Here is a 21,800-nt window from a genome sequence, read left to right as displayed (position 1 = left end):
GTGGAGTCCTCTGCTGCCATTTTTAGAAACAAGTTCACTAAATCACATTTTACTGAATGTTTTTGCAGGCAGACCTGTAGGGAAATGTCAACCAAATAATCAGTCCAGCATTTTAATGCCTCCGGCGACTGTACAGTTGTGGGGATTTTTTATAGTCCTATATATAGTATAATAAATAAGAAGTAGAAACACAACATAATGTAGTCGTATTTGTCATAGCGCCTGAAAAAAGCTTGTTTGTATCCAGTGTAATTAAACAGTTACATGGTATGGTTGATAGAAGACACAAAAATGCACTTAAATTAAAGGAATCGTTATATTATAAACTATTGATGGCCTATTCACAGTAGAGGCTATCAATAGTAGATCAATGGGGGTCTGCCATTCCAGAGCCCCATCAATCAGCTATTTGCCAGGCTGGTTTACCTCTGCACTGAGCTGATTAATGCAGGAAGCACATAGTTCTACGCCTACTGTAGTGACCATGATTGTTGTTACAAGCAAAGTTCGGATTCAAGTAAATGAGAAAGAGTTGCAATTCCAAGCCTGGCCACTACAGAGAGAACTGTGCTGTCGTCTTCCTGCTGAAATCAGCTCACTGCACAAGCACACCAGTCCAATGAACAGCTGATCAGTGGGGATTCCACTGGCAGACCTGATCTACTAGTAATAGCCTGTCTTAAGGATAGGCCATCCATTGTTTACAACTGGATAGCCCTTTTAACCACTGGTTAGGAAAGGACATCAATAAAAAGGGGGGCTAAAACCTAAACTTAAAGGTGTTTTACAACCAAAGACATTCACAGGATAAGAAATAAATGTCTGATTACTCAGGGTTCGGCCACTGGGACTATAGCGATCCCAAGAATGGTGCAATACAATTGTCCTCTGCGGTGAATCCATAAGGTGACAATAAAGAGTCCACACACAGAGTTAACGTTTCAGAGCTAAACCGGGAACGATCTGTAGAGCTTGTATACTTGAAGTTTAAGTTACAGTCCAAAACAAATTACATCCACCATCAGACTGGTGTAGGCAAATTAGTGGTATGACAGGGAGGCTCTTCCGGGCTGCTCTAGACAATCCACAGTCGAGTTATCTGCATGTCTCTCTCTCTCTCTCTCTCTCTCTCTCTTCCCCTCTCTCCCTCTCTCACCCTCTCTCTCCCTCTCTTTCCCTCTCTCTACCTCTCCCTCCCTCTCCACACTCACATTTAGGAAAAGGCACTCAGTGCTGCATGGCGGGTTCTTGCGCACTTGCGGTCCTCTAGGTCACTAGCATCAAAGCCTGGATACATTGGGCCCAGGGCACATGCAAGACAATCACTCAGCCTCTTCCATTCCATCCTGGGGCTCCTTGCAGGACCAGGCACAGCTCTCCTAGTCAGACCCAGGCTAAGACTAAGACAGACAGACCCTTGCATACACCTTGTAATCACATATATATATATATATATATATATATATATATATATTTATATATTTATTACATGGTCACATGACAAACACAAGATACATTTTCCAACCATAACCCAGACAGTAACCCATTCAGTGCTGCAGAGGTGCAATATACATCAAATTCACTCACATAGAAGACACTGGCAATACATAGGCACAAGACAAATGCATTCACACTTATGGAGGGGTCCTGTTACTCCTGGCCATTACACATAACCCCCAATCCATTTACTTATTGGGATGGCAGGAGGTTGCCACGCACATCGATCTTTACTAAGGATGAGTGAACGTGCTTGTTTAGAGCAATTACTCAATCAAGCATCGCTTTTTTCGAGTAACTGCCTAATCGGGTGAAAAGATTCGTCAGGCGCCGGCAGTGAGCGGGGGGTTGCGGTGGGGAGTGGGGGGGGGAGAGAGAGAGAGCTCCCCACTGTTCCCCCCTGCTACCCCCCGCTCCACCCCGCTGCCCCCCGCCCCTCGAATCTTTTCGCCCGAGTAGGCAGTTACTCGAAAAAAGCGATGCTCGATCGAGTAGTTATCCTAAACGAGCATGTTCGCTCATCTCTAATCTTCACCAATCCTATAGAAGGAAATGGATTGGCGGTCTAATAAGGACTCCACTGCTCCAATCACATAGGGTGTTTGGGGGCAACGTTCTTGACACTGTTGTCGGTCGCAGCATTCTTTTTATATGGCAGAATGGTCTTTGGGGCTCCTCAGACACCAAGGCCTGGGTGTAACTGCTACCGATGCATCCCCTATAGCTATGGCCCGTCTCCTAAAGAGTTAGAGGAAGGCACATGAGACGATCTGCCTTATAAAGAAAAATGTTCCATTCTGACCCCACATAGTGGTCAGACTTGATCATCATGCACATAAATACAATAATCTGGGCCTTTCTTGAGGCTATCACTTGTTTCTATTAAAAACAGTTTCTAAAGCAAATATTTCACTGCTGCTCTTACAGTTAAGAATCATTTTGAGCAAGAACTGGGATTACGGAAAAATTATACATGCAATCTTTCAATGCTACTTAACAACCCCTTCATCAAACATAGTGAGATCGTAATCTGAGTAAACCTGATGAAGGGGGATTAAGTAACCTCAAAAGCTTGCATATATATTTTTTCTGATTAGCCAATAAAGGTATCACCTCTATAATAGTTTTGTCTTTTTTATACGAGAGTATTTAATATAATAGATTTTTTTGACTAACACTATTGCACACTATTTTTGACCAAGATCCAGAAATTTTCTGTAAGGTAACATTGTGACTACACTATGGAATCAAATATGACCTAAAGATGGAAGGTTCCTTCTGAATGGCATAAAAAATATTCAGAAAGCACATTGTTTGCAAAGACAAACAAAGCAGCGAAAACCTTTCCTGCAAACCCATCTCCCAAACTAGGCGGTCTAAACCAGAGGTGTCCATCTCACGGGCTGCGTTTGGCCAAGGATGGCTATGAATGCGGCAAAAAGAAGGGGGAGACAGCAAGTGGTACCTGGCAGCGGCAGGCTGGGAGCTTCCACTCACTGGCAGGTTCATACAGATGTTGAGGCAGCAGGCAGCACTTGCAGCTCTGTGACTGTCTGACTTACTCAGCTACTCCAGATCCAGTATACAGAAGCACGTCTCCTTTCTGCCCTCCCAACTCCCAACCGCTCCTATCCAATACTAAGGGGAGGACAAGCAACAGTGCTTTCTTCTTAGCCAGCCGACGCTGTGTGTCCTTCCGCTGGGGTCAGAAACTGGCCCATGGCCACAAACTGTGCGTGAGCCTGGACAGGTTTCTGTATCCAGGCTTAGACACAGAAGCAGGTGCTGACTCCAGTCTGGAGTCCATATAGTCTGACGGAGGGGGTAATTGGAGGATGATGGGGTTTGTTTGGTGGACTGCGGAGGACAATGGGGTTGTATGGAGGCCTGTGGATGATGATGCTCTGCATCGTTAGTGTTTGTTTTTTTAATGTGCGACCCAAGACATCTTTTCTTCTTCCAATGTGGCCCAGAGATGTCAAATGCTGCTCAATAACACTACAATCACTCCTAAATTTTACAGTAAGTTGAAAGAGGTTGTACTAAAATCGACTTCTATCACCTATCCATAAGACAGGTAATAAATATCTGGTCGATGGGAGTTTCACCACTGAGACCTCCACCAATCCTGAAAACAAGGTTCCTGTGCATCACCTAAAGTGAGGAGTTTAAATGGAGAGCTGGTCATACTTCTGTGGTATTACTCTATTCATTTCAGTGGGACTGACGGAAATAGCCAAATACAAGCACTTGCCTCTCTCTGGCAGACCCATTGAAGATGAATGGAGCAGAAACATGCATGTACGACCGCTGCTCCATTCAATCTCCTCCTCACTGTGGAATGTAGTGAGCCTGCAGTGTGGAGAAGAGGGAGACATGGGAACCCCCATTCTCGGGATCGGTGATGTGTCAGTGATGAGACCACCACCAATCACCTTTATCACCCATTCTGTGGAAAGTCAACTTTGATACGAGCTATAAATAAGCAAAAAAAGTTTTACTGAATCACAGCCTTTCCCAATTGCTTTAGAGACAATTTAAAGAGGTTAAACCACAATTACAAGTTATACCCTATCCACAAGACAGAGGGTAATTTTCTGATCAGTTGGGGTTCTCACCACTGAGATCCCCACTGATCTGGAGAATGAGACTGCTGTGTCCTACTCTGCCTGTCACTGCGAGAGTCTCTTCTCCTCCCGCAGTGAAGTCACTGTGAATGAATCAGTGGCCAAACATGCATGGTCAGCTTTCAATTCATTCATTTCAATAGGGATGACGGAAATACCTGAGCGAGTGCCGATTGTCTATCTCCACAGCCCCATTGAAAGTAGATGGAGCGCTAGTGTGCTTGGACTACCAGCACTCCATTTAGTCTCCTCTTCACTGAGGGGGTGAAATAACCCCGCAATGAGGAGTACAGGGGACACGGGATCTTTGTTCTTGAGATTGGTGGAGACCAATTCCTTACTTTAGTCATAGCAGTGGTCCCACAGGATGTAGAGATGCAGAAGCGGATTTCTGCTTCTCACATGCTACTCTTCAACTATACAATTGGGCTTTCCTCTCTGTCTTACAGGGCCACAACACACAATTGAAATCTATGTTTTGAAGCCGACAGGGGCCGAAGCACCACACCATCATGTAGCGCATTCATGCCTTCCTATTTAAGTACACTATTCTTATTACAATATAGGACACCAGTATTGAGATATAGCACTGGATCTGTATATTTGACTACCCCCTATGTATTGTAAAGGGGTCCAAGAGCTTCACCCAACCCCTCAGTAGAATAGATAGAAATCGCAGCTAGAATTCCACAATTATTTTACCTTCGTTAAATCTAAGTCCCCTCATAATCGTTACATTTTCCTTATTTTCTGCAAATAACGTCATTATTTCACCAGGACCATAAATCATTTTGTGCTTTGTTTATTGCGAACATTTTTCTTATGGATGGCAGCATTAATATATGTGCAGAAATATAATAGCCTCTCTTAATCATGACCTTATAATGATTGTTGTGCAAAACCGGATTTTTTTCTTCATGAATTTAAACAATCTATGGGGTAATAATAGAGGTAAAATATTGCTTTTTTTCCCGGCATACAACGTAGTCTTTCTTGGCGCACACGAAAAAATATTAAACTTTGAAAATTACATTTTACTTTCAAATTGGGCAATGCATTTTTCATGAAATGTCTGATAGTGTTAGAGCAAAACTGTTTAGAAATCGGAATCAGCAGAGCCACATCCTCCTTCAGTTCATTTCTTCCTGACCCTTGTTTACTTCTTCCTCTCTTTCAGGTCGATTTGCAATGTTAGCAAATAATAATCTTCAGATTATGAACATCAGTAAAAGAGATGAAGGCATTTACAGATGTGAGGGGCGAGTCGAGGTTAGAGGAGAAATTGATTTCCAAGATATCTTTGTCATTGTGAATGGTGAGAAATAATTGTTACATAATGTTATTATTGTTGTGTTCTTGCTTTGCTGTCAAGAAATGGCTTTACTACTAAAGGGGTTGTCCTGTTACCGGACAACATCCCTTCAATAGGGCTGACTGTAGTAAAATACCAAACCGAGCATTACTTACCCCATCATCACCACTTGGGATCCAGCGCTGCAATCCCGCTGCGGTCCTGACATTAGTTGTGACAGGTGACATCATCGGTCAAGGGGTGGGTTCAGCCAATCAGAGGCTGCAGCATTACATTCCCAAACTCCTGGCATCATGGTGCTTGATGATTAGCTGCAGTGGTCACTGACTTCTGATAACATCAGCTTTCAAAACAAATTCCAGGGCCAAAGGGCAACACTGGATCCCAGTAGCAGGAAAGGAGGGGTAAGTAATGCTCAGTTTGTTTTTTATTACAGTCTGCTCTATTGAAAGGATGTTGTCTGGTAACTGGACAACCCCTTTAACATTCACCTACTTTTTAAATAATTAACTGGTTGATGTGGCATCTGGTAATTCAGGAAGTTTGATAATTTGGCACTTCATTTTAGCACAGGATGCCAATATAAAGTTCCAAGAAAAAGTAAGTGAGCCCTTTGGAATTACCTGGATTTCACACAAGGGCAGCCATCTGTAACCTCGAGATGAAGAATGTTGGGTAATGCAATATGATATTGACCACTTGGATATTCCACAATGCTTTTGGGAAATTCCAAAGACCACTTGGATGTCCTACAAAGCTGCAGGTGATTCAACAAGACAAATACATAGTAACATAGTATGTAAGGCAAAAAAAATGCAAATAAAGAAGATGGAAAAATACCTCTGCAGCTCACCTATTGGATGGCAGCATTCCTACAAATCCATGTGACTTTCTAACAAGTCTTAACTATGATTGGGAATAGGAGGCCAAAGAAGGGTTCACTTACTTTGTATCCCTGCTCTGTGGATATTTACTCAAAAGAAATGAATGGCACAACTCTATATGTGTTACTAGTTAGATTGTGTATGTCCAAATGGTTGTGAATTAGATAACAAGCGGACCAAATTTTATTAGTGATCAATGCAGAAATCCAAGTCATTTCAAAGGGTTCACTTACTTTAATTGTAACAGTATTGTGAATATCTTGTAATTAGGAACAGTCTCTGATTTTAAAAAAACTAATAGAAGAAGGTTGTCTGTAAAAATTGTGTGTGTGGGGGGGAGGGGGGGGTTGTTTACAGTTAATTAGTTAATTTAGGGTGTTATTTTTATTGCTTCTAAATTCTATGTTCTGTAATTTAATTAATGAAACTTTAAAGCAAATAGATTTCTGCCTCAGATATAAAGCTTCAAATCCCCTTCATGGACATAAATGAGATAAAAGATCACATGCCAGTTGTCTGCAGCCAACACTAGGGAAAACTTATTGCATGCAGGTCTTATTAAGGAGTTCAAAGGGGACTAATTTCAGCTGCTGACCTATCCTCTGGGTAGGTCATCAGTAGTTGATGGATGGAGTCTGTAACTCGGTACCCTCATCCATTAACTGATTGTTCATCTCAATGTCCAGTGCAAATCACTGGGAGAGCCGCGCTGCTACTGCACTTCCTGCTCTTGTTGTGGACATCCTGTATCAGGCAGGAAGTGCAGCAGCACTTAAATCAATGTGAGTGAAGCCAGCACCTCCACTTCCTCCACTGCCTGCTGATGACATTGCCCAGCCCACTGCACTGGAACGCAGGCCGGATGATCAGCTGATGGAAGGGGATCCCATCCATCAACTACTGATAACCTATCCAGAGGATAGGTCATCAGTTAAAACTAGCCCCGACAACCCATTTGATGTACAGTATAACAGTATGGGGGAAGCTCCCTCTTGATTATAGTTGCAGGAAGCCAGAATATTAATCTTACCCCTTAGTAACCGCCCATAGTGTTTTTACGCTCTGGCTTTGTGGGTTTTAATCCCTAGGGCCATAAAAACACACTCGCCCTTGGGATTAAAACCGCGGGGACTGTGGACGTGACAGCTCCCTGCTATCGGACAGCCAAGAGCATGGGGCTGTCATGGGGGACTGTGATATGCGACCCCCGGTGACGTGATCACTGTTATGGAATGGATAATGTTGATGGGATGAAAATTAACAGAAAGTGAAATAAAGTTAATGTTTCAACTTCTCTCATGGAACGGATCTATGAGGGGAGCTGAAACTATTCACCTCCATCACCCGTGATGTCCCACAGCATTCTGGTCCTTCCAGGACCTGACACTGTCTTCTGCGCATGCAAAGAAGGTCTATTCGCCCAGGAGATTTAGAGCCTGCTTGCTCCCGGCTAGCATGAGTAGCTGAGAGCAGGGAGATGTTACCGGGGGCTGCTGTATGCGGCTCCCGGTCACATGATCGCTGTTATCCAATGGGTAACAGCGATCATGTAAAGAAAAAAAGGTGTAAGAAAAAGAAAAAAAACGTTAAATTTTATCTCCCCTCACAGATCATATCCATGAGGGGAGATGAAATAATGTACCTAAGGCCCCGTGGATTTATCCGTGGAACTTATCCCAGTTTCTGCGCATGCGCCCTTGGCCAGTATGGTGGGCGCATGTGCAAATGCTGTGAATTGCTGTGGTAATTTAAAATCTTCCTGCTCCCGGTTACCAAATGTAGCCGAGAGCCTGGAGATGTCACAGGGAATGCTGTACGCGGTCCTTGGTTGTGTGATTGCCTGTATCCGATAGATAACAGCGACCAGGTAAAAGTTCCAAAAAAGTTAAAATTTCACCTTCATCACAGATCCGATCTATGAGGGTAGGTGAAATTACTTACCTAAGGCCTTTGGCGATGTCCCCCGATGGGATGATTATCCGCAGACCTTTCCCCAACTTTGGTGTCTAGTTTTCAAAATGGGGTCATTTGTGGGGGTTCTCTATTGCTTTGGCCACTCAAGGGCTCTACAAGTGGGCAAAGGAGCCTGAAACGCCTTCAAGCAAAATGTCAGTTCTTAAAGCCTCCGGCTGCTCCTCTTGGTTTGGGTCCTGTTGTGCATACGGACATAATATTAGGGCCACAATGGGTATGTTTCTGAACACAGGACACACAGGGGCATCCTTTTGGGGTTGCAAACCCTTATTTTCCTGTGCACTGTAGAAAAAACTTTACAAAAATTTGAAAGTTTCTTCTTTCTCCTGTAAATTGCATTAACTCCACAAAAGAAACTGCGCGGTCAAAATATTCATGACGCCCCTCAGTGAATACAGTAAAGGTGAATACTTTTTTAGTGCGGTAATTTGTGGGGGTATCTATCATTCTGACACCTATGAGGCTTTGCAATCTTGGCTTTTTGTAGGAAAACAAAATGTTCCTCAAAATGTTACTACTCAATAAACATTTTACGTCTCCTAAATGGTTAAAAAAAAGTGAAATTTTTCCAATGTGCGCCCAAAATAAAGTAAACAGATTGAAATATATATCTTATCAAAAATGTTTACAGTATGTTTGCACATATTTGACATATTGCAGTCGAAAATGTGAAAACATGTCATTTTTTTCAAAATGTTCCCAATTTTGGTGCTGTTTATAAATATACACAAATTCTATCAGCCTATTTTTACCACCTAAATGAAGTACGATATGTGGCGAAAAAACATTGTCAGAAATACTTGAAAATGCAAAACCTTTACGGAGTTATTCTATTTTAAAGTAACATGGCAGATTTCCAAAATTTGGCCTGGTCATCAATGCGCAAACAGGCTTGGTCACTAAGGGGTTAAATCTATGACTGTGCAGCAGATTTAAAACTCATAAAAAGTGATATCTAATCACGGTCAAGATATATTATAACGTTAATCAATACAGATTGAATATTGAAAAGATAAAATGGCCTTTGGGGGTGTCGTCTTCCTTAAAAAAGAGCTGTAGAGGCTTTTGTATGACTGTCTGATAATATAGCACACTAGTAGATAGCCCATCCCGAGACAGTGAATGTAATAGAAAATACATCAAATTACTGCTGAGTACTGGGCACAATTGAGTGTGTTTGGATGAGACTGCTTCCTTCTCCCCCTTCCCGCTTGGTATCACCCGCATCTCGCTGTACAATCCTGACTACGAGTGTAGCAGGAGCCGCTCTCCGCTGCACTACGGTAGTGAGTGGGTGGCGTGACATCATTCTCCCTCAACCCCCACCCTCAGCTGGTGAGTGCGGGCCACACTGTTCTCCACAGTATAAATAATTAGGTCTCCAGTCCCTCTCTATTGGCTCACATATATAAATATCTTAGCATGTCATGTGGTCACCCAACCACATGATGGCACTATATCATTTACAATATAGTTTGCACCAAGGTGTGTATATTAGTAAATCTGAGAGTCTAACAATTATCAAAAGTACATTTCTATCCACGGGGTCTTTGTTTTTAATACTTTTGTCGCCTGTGTTATTTGATGTTTTAAAGAGAACCTGTCACCTCACCTGACATGTCTATTTTAGTAAGTTCTTATAGTCTTAGGGAATAACAATAATTCTCGAGCATCTTTTGTTATAAGTTTGTGATGTGTCGTTCCTCCGTTATTACTATTAGAAATTGTGAGACAGTGACGGACAAAGTGCTGGAGGGTGGATACGTGCCACCGAGCGGCCTGGGCTCGGTGGAGGAAGCCGGCAGTCGGGTGTCAGTAACATTAAGTTACTGACACGTTGTAGTGTGTAAGTGGCTCCAAGCCACATAATCCGGGCCGGCTTTTCCTGGAGTGGTCAAAGCGAAGGGTGGAATGGCCACTCCCACGTACCAGGTGAGGCTGGTACCAGGCCATATAAAGCCTGGGCCTGCAGGTTAAAGAGAGACAGTGTCTGGCTGAGAGCCAGGAAAGACAGCTCGGTGGAGCTGCAAGGGCTGCTAGCCCAGGGTCTTGTACAGACCAAGAAGGCCTGAGGTTTACAGGGAGACGCCCCTAGCCTCCACACCTAGGAGAGGTGAGCTGAGACCTTTGCCGGTCTGACAGCCTGGCTGGCTGTGCTCAGGAACCGTTTGTTTTTTCAAGTGTGTAGACAGGGACGATCCATGTCTAGTAAGTGCTCAGATGAGCAGGTGTTATTTTGTGTTGGCCTGAAGTTAAGGCCTGTTTTGTTTTCTTTAATAAACCCAAGCGAAGCCTGGACTAAAGAACTTTGTTGCCCGGTGTCACTGTCTCATGGCCTCAGATGCCCACGCTGCTACTGCCCCTAAACGCTAATTCCCAACATAATGTATGAATAAACTCAAAGCTAGGTGTTACCACTTGAGGTTGGCAGTCTCCCTGCACAGGCTGACATTGTCCAGTCAGTGCTGCCAGTACCAAACTATGTAGAACACACCCCTTAAACCAGGGGACTGGTAACACCCAATTGTCAATTTATTAACACAGAGATCTAAGAAAAGATACTCTAGAATTATTATTTCTTGAAGAATATAATCAGCTTACTAAAATAGATATGTCAGGAAAGATGACATGTTCTCTTTAAGGCATCAAATAACACAGTTGACAAAACAATTAACATAATACTGTACAAGTCGTGGCCAAAGGTTTTGAGAAAAATTCAGAAAGTTTACTGCTTCAGTGTTTTTACTGTAGATGTTTTAAGGCAGCAGAAATGCAGTCCTAAGTTCTTGCTCATGACCTGAAGGTTGCAGGTTCACTCCCTGCTTGGTTCAGGTAGCCGGCTCAAGGTTGACTAAGCCTTCCATCCCTCCGAGGTCAGTAAAATGAGTACCCAGCTGGGGGGTAAAAGATGACTGGGGAAGGCAATGGCAAACCACCCGGCAAAAACAGTTTGCTTAGAAACGTCATGATGTGACGTCACTGAGGAGCCGGTCATGACTCGGTGCTTGCACCAGGGGTCCTTACCTACCTTCTATGGTTACTGAAGAACAATTATAAGTATTTTACAAGTTTTTAAACTTTTATTAACAAATACATCAAGTTTTGGGAAAGACTTAATATTTACCGTGTTGTTGACCCCTATTTTTCAAAGACTTCTGCAATTCTCCATGGCATGCTGGATGTCAGCTTCTGGGCCACATCCTAACTGATGGCAACCCATTCCCGTGACATGGTGCTCCATCATACTTTTCATCCAATTCAGGGGCAATCTGGTGATGAACAATGCTTTTTTCCAGCATGATCGAGCATCATGTCACAAGGCAAAAGTAATAACTAAGTGGCTTGGCAAACAAAACATTGAAATGTTGGGTCCATGACCGGGAAACTCCTCAAATATCGATCCCATTGAGAACCTGTGGTCAACCCTCAAAAAGCAGCGGGAGAAACAAAAATACAGAACCTGTGATACACTGCAAGCACACATTAGGCAAGAATATCAATTTTTGGCCCAGAAGCTAATAGCCAGAAAGCCAGGGCGAATTGCAGAAGTCTTGAAAAATAAGGGTCAACACTGTAAATATTGAGTCTTTGCCTAAACATGATGTATGTGTAAATAAAGTTTCAAAACGTATGGCGTGCTTATAAATTGTGCTTTAGTAGCCACAGAAACAACTTACTAGAACAACTAAAAATACTGAAGCAGCAAACTTTGGGAAAAACAACATTTGTGGCAGTCCCAACACCTTTGGCCATGACTTGTAGACAGATGTGTACAACATTTTCACAGGCCAAAGGTACAGCCATAATACAAGTTGTGCTCGAGAAGCCTCCGCACAATTCGCATCGGCGGGGCACACAATCACACGTCTGCATGGACCCTGCACATTGCATGTCTAATTCTTATCCATGAACTATTGGACCATATGAAAAATCTGCCCATGAATAGTCGATAAATGGGCCATGTGATATCAATGGAATGCCAGTGTCTTTGGTCTTAGTAAAGAGTCTTTTCTACAACTACAGTATTATTTGTCTAGAATCTTCGCAAGTTATTCATTCAGTATATTTGAACCTGATGGGTCGGGGTCATCAAGTGCACTGCTTGATATTGTATAGGACTTTCAAATGGAAGTCTAGCTTGAGACTGACAAAAATGACTGACACAGGCAATCATCATCTTCAAGAAACTGCGGGGAAACCAGCAACATAATGATTGACACAGTCAAGAGTCTGGGCAGACTTTGACAAGTGCAAAAATGTGAAGTTCATTCTAATTTCACAGTTGAATATTATAAAATGTATCAGGAACTGTAAGGAATCGGTAAATAAAAAGAATCGCCAAGCGTCTTCAGCTAAACCATACAAGTGACGGAAAAATCATAATGGATTGATGGTATAATGTTACGAATACTAGTAATAGGTTGAGTAGGCCGATACTTGATGGCTTCATAATTATGGAAATCCCAAGGAATTGCGGTATTGATCCTTGTTTTTAGAATGAGCTAGTCAGTAAGTAATCGCAAAGGGCAGAAGTACTAAATTATTTAATACCATGGCTGAATAAAATATTTCCTAATTTAATTATATTTATTATAATATTAATTATATATTAGCAGTGTGCAGAGCCGAGCCTGAAACTCAACATCTAAGATCAGTGCTGGGTCTCTACTTTACTGGTTTCGAATTCATATTTTTCATATAGTTCATAGTTTTAACTCTACACTGGATCAACACTGAATGGCTCCTTTTTAAGAAACTCTGGACCTTTCGCTGTTGTCACTTTCCTGTATGGAAATTAGAGCCATCAGATTTTCTGTGGATCAGTTTCAGTGTGATGGGACATTAGATGGGAAAATACAACAATCTGAGCAATTTCTAAGGAGGCTGCTTATCGGTGCAAGATTACCAAGAGCGGCGCTCTAAGTGCCAGTCTCGTGGGTCTTTCTCATGTAACACTGTATACCAAGAATGTCATAATCGAAAAAAAAATATCTTGCAAAAGGGGATCCTGTGGGTGGAAACAATTCGCTCAAATGGGTTTAGAGGAAGATGTCAGGAATCATTCCGAAGAATAGGAGCTGCACAGTCAAAAAATTGCATCTGAACACAATGTTGGTGCCCCATCTGCCATGTTCAAATGCACCATTTGTCATTTCTTGGCACGGATAGGCCATAACAGCAGACAGACAGTTTTAGTGCTGTTTCACTGCCAACCTCACAAGGTTGGCAGTGAAATCCTGGCCCTTGACCAGTCTAGCACCGATGACCAGGCCTTGTTGGAAGATTTAGTGAATTTTTCTATTCTAATGTAGAGTCACACTGAAACTGATTCACAGAAAAAAAAACTTGTCACATGATTTTATGCTGCACTAAAGGGTCACAACTGTAATTTTCATACAGGGAAGCTCCATTTGTCGAAGGTCCGGTGTCTCTTATAATGGGGCCAATCAGTATAACGTACACTGACATGTCAAAAGTCAGCAGCAGAGGCATAGTAGAAGACCCACCAGAGTGCCTCTATTAACTTTACAACACCAAACACAGCACCTCACTTGGGCTTGTGATGTTGCTAACTGGACCTTAGAAGACAGGCAACATGTGGGATGGTCGAGTGAGTCATGATAGCAATTGATGGAATATTCCAGTATGATAATGCACCATGTCATCGGGCCCAAGTTGTCCCAAACTGTTTTGATAAGCATTCTGGAGAGTTCCTACAAATGGTGTAGCCTGCACATTCACCCGATAAGAGCCTATCAAGTATTTATAGGATATGGTGGGGAGGTCTTTTCACACTTGAGATCCTGCACTTACAAACTCCATGTAGCTATCAAGGTGGCTATCCAAATGGCATGGCTCAACATCCCTCAAAATGTGTTCAAAACCAGGTCGAGTTGCTGCACTTTGCTGGGCTAGATGGGCCCCTACATGATATTAGTTTCTGTTCCATGACTTTTGGCATGTCAGTGTATAATGTGCCATTGCCACATTTTAGTCAGGTCAATCCCCAGCAAATCTCATCTTCTCCAAATCTTTTTTTAATAGAGGTTTCTAACTTTCAAGACCTGCTGAATCGGGGTGCTATAAATGTCTTCTGTCCTGCTACCTATGTAATAGGATATAGATGTCTGCAAAATGTAATGTATGGGGCAAGGATGCAGGGGTAAAAGTTTTAGAACACTTCAATTTTTCCAGTTATTTTTTACTTTAACATTGGGCAAGTCCAGAAAATAAGGTGAAATAATTCAAAGGATCAAACATAAGTTAAAAGCATAAAAATAACATGATATTTTAAGTTAAAGCACAACAATAGTCTGAATTTGTGATTTTAACCAAAGGGCTTTTTCAAGGGAATGTTCTACAGAAAGCAAATTATGGTTTGAAATAGGATGCTAACTATTCCTACAGGTGACTCAACATTTGTAGATTACTCTCAAACCTTCTGATTCTATATAACCAATGTTGGAACATACTGCATTACAATACCCTCTAGGGCAGGATTTGGACAATTATAACCTTTAGAAGTGTAGGTCTGTCCTACAGAGAAATAGCCATGAAAGCCAAGGTGGCAGTCAGTACAGTTTCCTATACCATCAAAAGACAATTGGAAACTGGAAGACACACTGACAAAAAGATGTCTGGCCACTACAAAGGCCACTACAAAATCATAGGATAAGTTTTTGAGTCAAACCTTTACGTGCTCAATGCCTCAGAACACAAAATCTTCAAGCACAGCCTAAAGCATATACAGTGAAAAAAGTTTCCATTTTACCCGTTAAGTGAAGACTTCAATCTGCAAGTTTGACAGGTAGAGTAAGAAAGCCACTACTAAGATTTCAAAATTTAAAAAAAAGACTTGTCTGGGTCAAGCAGCACCTCCAGTGGACGACTGAAGAGTACAAGAAGGTTTTATGGACTGGTGAATCAAATGTGAAGTCTTTGATATATTACTCAGGATTTTCCTATGCTGTTGATAGGTGAGCGGATGGTTTCAAGCATGATGGTATGGGGCTCTTTTGCTAAAATCAGAGTTGACAACTTGCACAGGGGAACTAGTACATTGAAAAAAGGGCTACTACAACATTTTTATATGCCATGCAATACCCTCCGTCGTCCGCCTAGTCGGTCATTTTTTCATATTACAACAAGACAATGATCCAAAACATACTTCTAGCTTATGTCAGAACTACTTAAGAAGACAAGAAGAAACCGGTTGGCTCAAAGAATGGAATACCCTGTACAGCCTCCAGACTTAAATCCCATTGAGCTTGTTTGGGATGAACTGGATAGAATGGTAAAAGCAAAGCAACCCACAGGTGTAGCACATTTGTGGAAACTTTTTCAACAATGTTGTGAAGAATTTTCTGAACCATATCTGAATGCAATGATAGAAAGAATGCCTCGATTGTGTAAAGCTGTTATATCAGCCAAAGGTGGCTACTTTGAAAAGTCAAAAAACTATAATTAATTTGGTAAAACAAAGCTAATCCATTGTTTTTATTCCTCTTAAGGTGTTTATTAGTTCTATACTTTCATTTCAAAGTGCATTTGAGACATTAAACTGTGTAAATATCAATGAAAACTGGAAAAATTGAGGTGTTCCAAAACTTTTGACCGGCAGTGTACTTTAGCTTTAGCAGCTTAGCTCAGTAATACTGGCAATGTGACACTGTGGGTCAAGATCAAATATCTTTTGGAAATTGATTTAAAGGAAAACAATGGGCTTGTGAAGGGAAGAAGGGCAGCTTGGGGGTCAAATCCCAAGCATAGATGGCTTTTTCTTGGTTAATATTGGATATTTACTTTCTTGTGGCATTGTCATCTAATAAAGATACCTGGCAAGTGTCACTTTCTAATTATTTCTGGGACACCGCTAAGTTTCCAGGCAGAGTGGTGCTTGGCGTATAAGTGAATCTGCCTTTTCCTAGCATCTTTTGCAATTTCCAGCTTGATTAAGAGACCATATAGTCGTCATCGCCTGCTTTATTTATTCTTCTCCTTTTCATCTCATCATTAGGTGTCACATTCAAGCTTGATGCGCGCCTTTGATCTTACATTTAAGGACAAAAGTTTACGGCTTTGCTTCTTAATATATTGATGAATGCGGCTCGCAGGCAGATTTTACCTGAACAAATCAATATTTCAGAGAGCTTATGTATGATAGGAGATGAGTCCTATTCTAATAACATGTGCGCTGCACTTGCAGCACTGTTACCATGGAAACTGCTGAATAACAAATGCATAAAATATTACCGTATTCTAAGTTCCAAACATTCTGCTACCAGTAACAGTAACTTATAAATAAGCAAGAGTGATAGCAATGCCAAGCAACAAGCCCTTGGAGGTCATACTGCAAATCCCAGGAGCAAGCAATTAGAAATATTGGTTTATGAACTAAAAATGCTAATAAAGTAATAGTCATAACAAATCAAAATAACATTAGGAATTGAAAATAACACCATAACAACCAAAAAACAAATGTTGCAAGTTAGAATAAACAAGCTAGTTTTCATGGCAACCATGGAGTCCCTCGAAGAGAGTTGGTTCAGCCAAGTTTGGTGCAACTGCCCTCTGCATAAGAAGTACATCATTAGCAGACGAAAAGTTAGGAGGGAAAACACATTTTTCCATCTCTAACCCCCTCACCTGGTTGCCTATCACACTTTAGAGGTCTCCACTGTGCATTCCTGCCGCTTCCCTGAAGCGCAGCTCCCTGTCTGATGCTTAACAGGCATCATCTTGAGACTGAGATTTTTAATTTCACTTTCACTTCTATCCCATGATGCATCAGCACAGCATTAACTGAGGCTGTACCATTCTGCCTGCTGGATGGACAGTATATTTATCGTTCCATTCTATAGTCTTCTAAATAAGAGCCCACAAGTATACAGTCAGGAGGCTGAATTGTGATCTCCTCTATTATGCCTGTGCTACAGGAGGAGTGTGATCATCATCAGTAACCGTGATAGGAGTGCTCTTCGGTAGTTTATGTGGTCGGGTCCATGTAACAGCATAACACAAACGGAGAATCTGATTAGTTTCGTTTATTATAGCCCCAAATAGATCTGTGCTGGTCGAATTGAGATCACATGACCAACTGAGTTTTAGACACAAATAAATAACTAACCGAGGTAATACTAGCTCACTATAGATAGATAGATAGATAGATAAATAGATAGATAGATAGATAGAAACTACATAGCTACATAGAGAATGAATAAACAAAAATCAGTGGCCCTTTAAGATTGGGGTTTCATATGCTTGTCTTAAAGGGTTGTTTTGGGAAGATAAATCTTTACCTAGACTTACAGTGTTGGGTACCAGATCACGTGATATGCTGTGTCTTTGTAAGAGGGAAACAATTAGGTGTTCCATTTTGCTTATATATGTGACACCATGGTTTTAAGAGTGGGAGGGGATGAGGAACAAGGTATTCGAGCAGGAGAAAGTCAGAAGTGTTCAGACAGGACTAAGGTGCAGGAGAGCAGCTGGTGATAACCTCCTGAGTGCTGTGTGTGTAACAGTTGCTGCCCTACAAGCATTTACCCCTTGTGAGAGGCTGCAAAGAAAGATTGGTGGTGAAGACACTTGGAATCGTCGACTTTGCCATCCTCCTCCCCTTCTCCTGCCTCTGTTTACTGTTCCAAACAATGAACGTGTATACCCCAGCTTCTGGGTAAGAACTGCATTGCGACTGATGCACGGGTTTTGACTTTGCAAATTGCCTCATACCGAGAATGGGTTAAGACTTCATCTGTTATTGCAATGTTAAATGTCCAGGAACCGGATAGCACTTGCTAATAGTGTTAAAACTTACTATGATGAAGCCTGCTGCTATGTGACCTTCCCTTGAAGCCTGCCTGTCACTTTGGTAGTAGGCCCTCACCTGATCTGGTCTGGCCCAAACTGGGTCAAAAGTCCCTGATGACCTCCCTAAAGGGGAGGATAAAGAGACTGTGCTGACCCTGAGAGAGTTGGGCCTGGCACTGTCTAAATCCGAGACGAGCCTGGGTGGTTACCAAGTTGCATGCTGGAATAGTGGGGAGTCTCTGAGACCCCCACTTGCCCTCCATCTTATCCGTGTTCATCACAGTATTGGAGGGGGACTAGCCGTTCAGCTTATCTTAATAATTAAGTTAGAACCTGCTTTGTCTCTGCATTGGTGTAACAGAGAAGGGAGTTGGCTTATTTATTAAGATGAGCGTAAAGGCCTATTTACATGGGGAGATGATCGCTCAAAATCAATCAAAAGCGATCTTTTGAGCGATAATCGTTGCGTCTAAACACATGGCCATCGTGCACTTTTTGTGCACTACTAGCTGATCATTAAAAACAAGCCAGCCTAAAAATCATCCCGCAGTCTTATCAAGACCGCACGCTGAGTTCTCCGTGGGTAGTGCTTATAGTACTGTTTCAGCTGTTTAACCCGCCTGAGAACAAAGGAGCTGAATGCAGATAAGAGACCTCAAGCTATTAACTGCATTCAGCTAAAGGCTTCATTTGCACTCTAATAAGCTATTAAGTGGCTGAGTAGCTGCTTAATAGCTTATGCAAAATGATCGCTCAAAGCTGTCACTCAAACTGTCATTTGAGAGATTTTTAAGCGATCATCGCTCCATGTAAATGTGCCTTAAGTTGTAAACAGCCAACCCTCTCCAATAACATGACGGGCACAGACAAAGTCCATATCATGTGATGTCGGAACTGGGCTGGAAATAGAGATTCCCACACTGGTATTAATTCTATTTTCCTGTACAACCCCTTTAATATGAACCAAACTATTGTAATATGGACTAAGTGTTCTAAGAGGGATACATTGAAGAAGAGCGCTAAAGTAATATGAGCCTTAAGTATTCAGTAACGCATCTAAGGCCGTCCATGCACCTAAAAAAATAAATAGTTAAATCTGTTAGGCTGGGATGGCCACGCCCCTTCTTGATAAAACATGCCCAGTCAAATATGTACCTAAGTGCCATAAATTAAAACTAAATTCAACTTGTTATCTTTCTCACAAGCAAGGCTTGTGCCAAAATATGCAACTTTTTTACACTACTTTTCCAATGATAAATCCCTCCCATGGGGCCTAAGGATGAAACAAAACCACTGATTTCAATGGTTTTGCTTTCATTATCAGTAATCAGACGAGAAAAGATAGGACTTGTTAATACTACGTGCAGGAAAGATAGGGCAGGACCTATCTTTCAGCTATTTTTTTCAAACTCGCGTGCATCAGCAATTTGAAAAGTCCGAAAAGGACGAAAAACGCTGTTCATGCGCAACTACACTCTGTAGCGGTTAACGTAGTTGCTCATACAGCCGTCTGTTTTTGTCCTTAGTCCAAAGGTCATGCCAAGCACAAATAACGAAGAAATAAATGCACATATGTGTAGGTAAAGGTTACTCCTAGGGTGATGTCACATTGTGACATTTTCTTGGCAGACTGTTTTTGCCGGGTGGTCTGCCATTGCCTTCTACTGCATGGTAAATGCTGGGGTTATATTGCCCAACATAGTTTGATCTTTGCTATAGGATTCCCTCTCTTCGATGTAGGCCACTTCCGTTCCGGGTGCATACACACATAATGGATTTGATACATTTTTTCCACACTGGAAAGAAAATCTGCAACAAAACCTGCGCCAAAATCCGCACCATTTGGTGAAGAATTTGTTATGGATTTTGAGGCGACTTTGCAGGGGATTTCACTCCTTCAACTGAATTTAAATAAAAAAATTGAATGGATGGAATCTTCTGAGGTTCTGCACCGAAACATGCATCAAATGGTGTGAATTGTGATGCAGTTTTTGGGTGCAGATTTAATGCAGATTTTTTCTGCTGTAGAAAATCCGCAGCAATTCGACTCCGTCTGATCATGCTGTTTTTAGGGTATAATCAGATGGGCATTTTTTTCATGCGATTTTTACACTATTTTTTTGTGAATTTTCTTTGCGATTTTTATACGTTTTGCATCTAAATTTAAACATCATATAAAAAAAAAATATTGAGTTTAAGGGGGTTGTCTGGATTTGGTTCGTATGGTATAATTGATGTAAAATGTAAATATCTGCTCACTGTATGATGAGTGGCAGTATTATAGGTTAGAAATGGGTACCAGTCCAATTTTGGTGCAGTCTGAGCCAGTAAAATTAAAATGACTCCAACTGCAGCTTATAAATATACTTAATAGAGATGAGCGAACATACTCGGATAAGCACTACTCGTCCGAGTAATGTGCTTTATCCGAGTATCTCGCCGCTCGTCATGAAAGATTCGGGGCGCTCCGCTGCTGACAGGTGAGTTGCGGCGGGGAGCGGGGCAGAGCGGGCGGGAGAGAAGGAGAGAAAGATCTCCCCTCCGTTCCTCCCCGCTCTCCCCTGCAGCTCCCCGCTCCGCAGCGCGTCCCGAATCTTTCAGCACGAGCGGGGAGGTACTCGGATAAAGCACATTACTCGGACGAGTAGTGCTTATCTGAGTATGTTCGCTCATCTCTAATACTTAACTATTAGTATTATTTATAGTACCAGTGCTTCTGGTGGCACAATGCGCCACTTATAATATAGTGAATGTCATCATCACATGTAACTCACTGAAGGACCTGTGATGATGGTTGGAGTTGGTCAACATATTAAAGGATCTGTGATGTTGTCACCATCATGTGATCAGAGGCGGAGCTCATAGCTCCAGTGATTCACCTACTTGTTGAAGTGAAATTGTGGCTGAGATAAAGAACTTGTGATGACGTCAGCATTATGTGATCAGGGGAGGAGCATGTAAAAGTCTTGATGAAGGACCTCACCATAATGTGATCAAGGGCAGAGCATGTAACACACTCACGGACAAGTGACCGTTAGTACTTTGATTAGAGATGAGCGAGCGTACTCGGATAAGCACTACTCGCTCAAGTAATTGGCTTTATCCGAGTATCGCTGTGCTCGGGTCTAAAGATTCGGGTGCCGGCACGGAGTGGGGAGCTGCAGGGGAGAGCGGGGAGGAACGGAGGTAAGATCTTTCTCTCCTTCTCTCCCGCCTGCTCTCCCCTGCTCCCCGCTGCGACTCACCTGTCAGCCGCAGCGGCACCCGAATCTTTAGACCCGAGCACAGCGATACTCGGATAAAGCCAATTACTCGAGCGAGTAGTGCTTATCCGAGTACGCTCGCTCACTTCTAACTTTGATGTATACGATTGTAACTCAATTCAGAATCTGTTGCATATTTCCTTCTGTAGGAATTTAGGAAAGCCTTGAAGTGGTCTATAAATATAAGTTCTATTCATCTAATCCCTACTTATCAAAAACATTGGTGATGTGGAATGTAGAATGTAGCTTGATTATTGTATCATAATAGTGATGAAAAGCCTGATGTTACCATTATAATACAGTAAATATATCACTTAAAAACATGAGTCAGACACTCATTGTGAACCCCCCCCCCCCCCCCCCAGGAGGAGTTATCAAATTGAATGAAACTTTCTCTGTGTGATTGTAACATTGATATAAGTGATTACAATGT

The 21,800-nt window shown here is 42.0% G+C and overlaps 1 protein-coding gene across 1 annotated transcript in view; it reads left to right on the top strand.

Annotated features, from left to right (window-relative positions):
• The window catches only part of NCAM2 (neural cell adhesion molecule 2), a 455,107-nt gene that overhangs the window by 230,207 nt on the left and 203,100 nt on the right, over nt 1-21,800 (top strand). The window contains exon 5 of the mRNA XM_066599100.1: nt 5,302-5,439. Within this exon, the coding sequence (XP_066455197.1) occupies nt 5,302-5,439 (138 nt within the window). The remainder of the gene's footprint in view (nt 1-5,301; nt 5,440-21,800) is intronic.

This window comes from Eleutherodactylus coqui, chromosome 4 (genome assembly GCF_035609145.1).
Source record: "Eleutherodactylus coqui strain aEleCoq1 chromosome 4, aEleCoq1.hap1, whole genome shotgun sequence".
Lineage (NCBI taxonomy): Eukaryota > Metazoa > Chordata > Amphibia > Anura > Eleutherodactylidae > Eleutherodactylus > Eleutherodactylus coqui.
The sequence above is the reverse complement of the archived record's forward strand: the minus strand, read 5'-3'. Positions and strand labels throughout refer to the sequence as shown.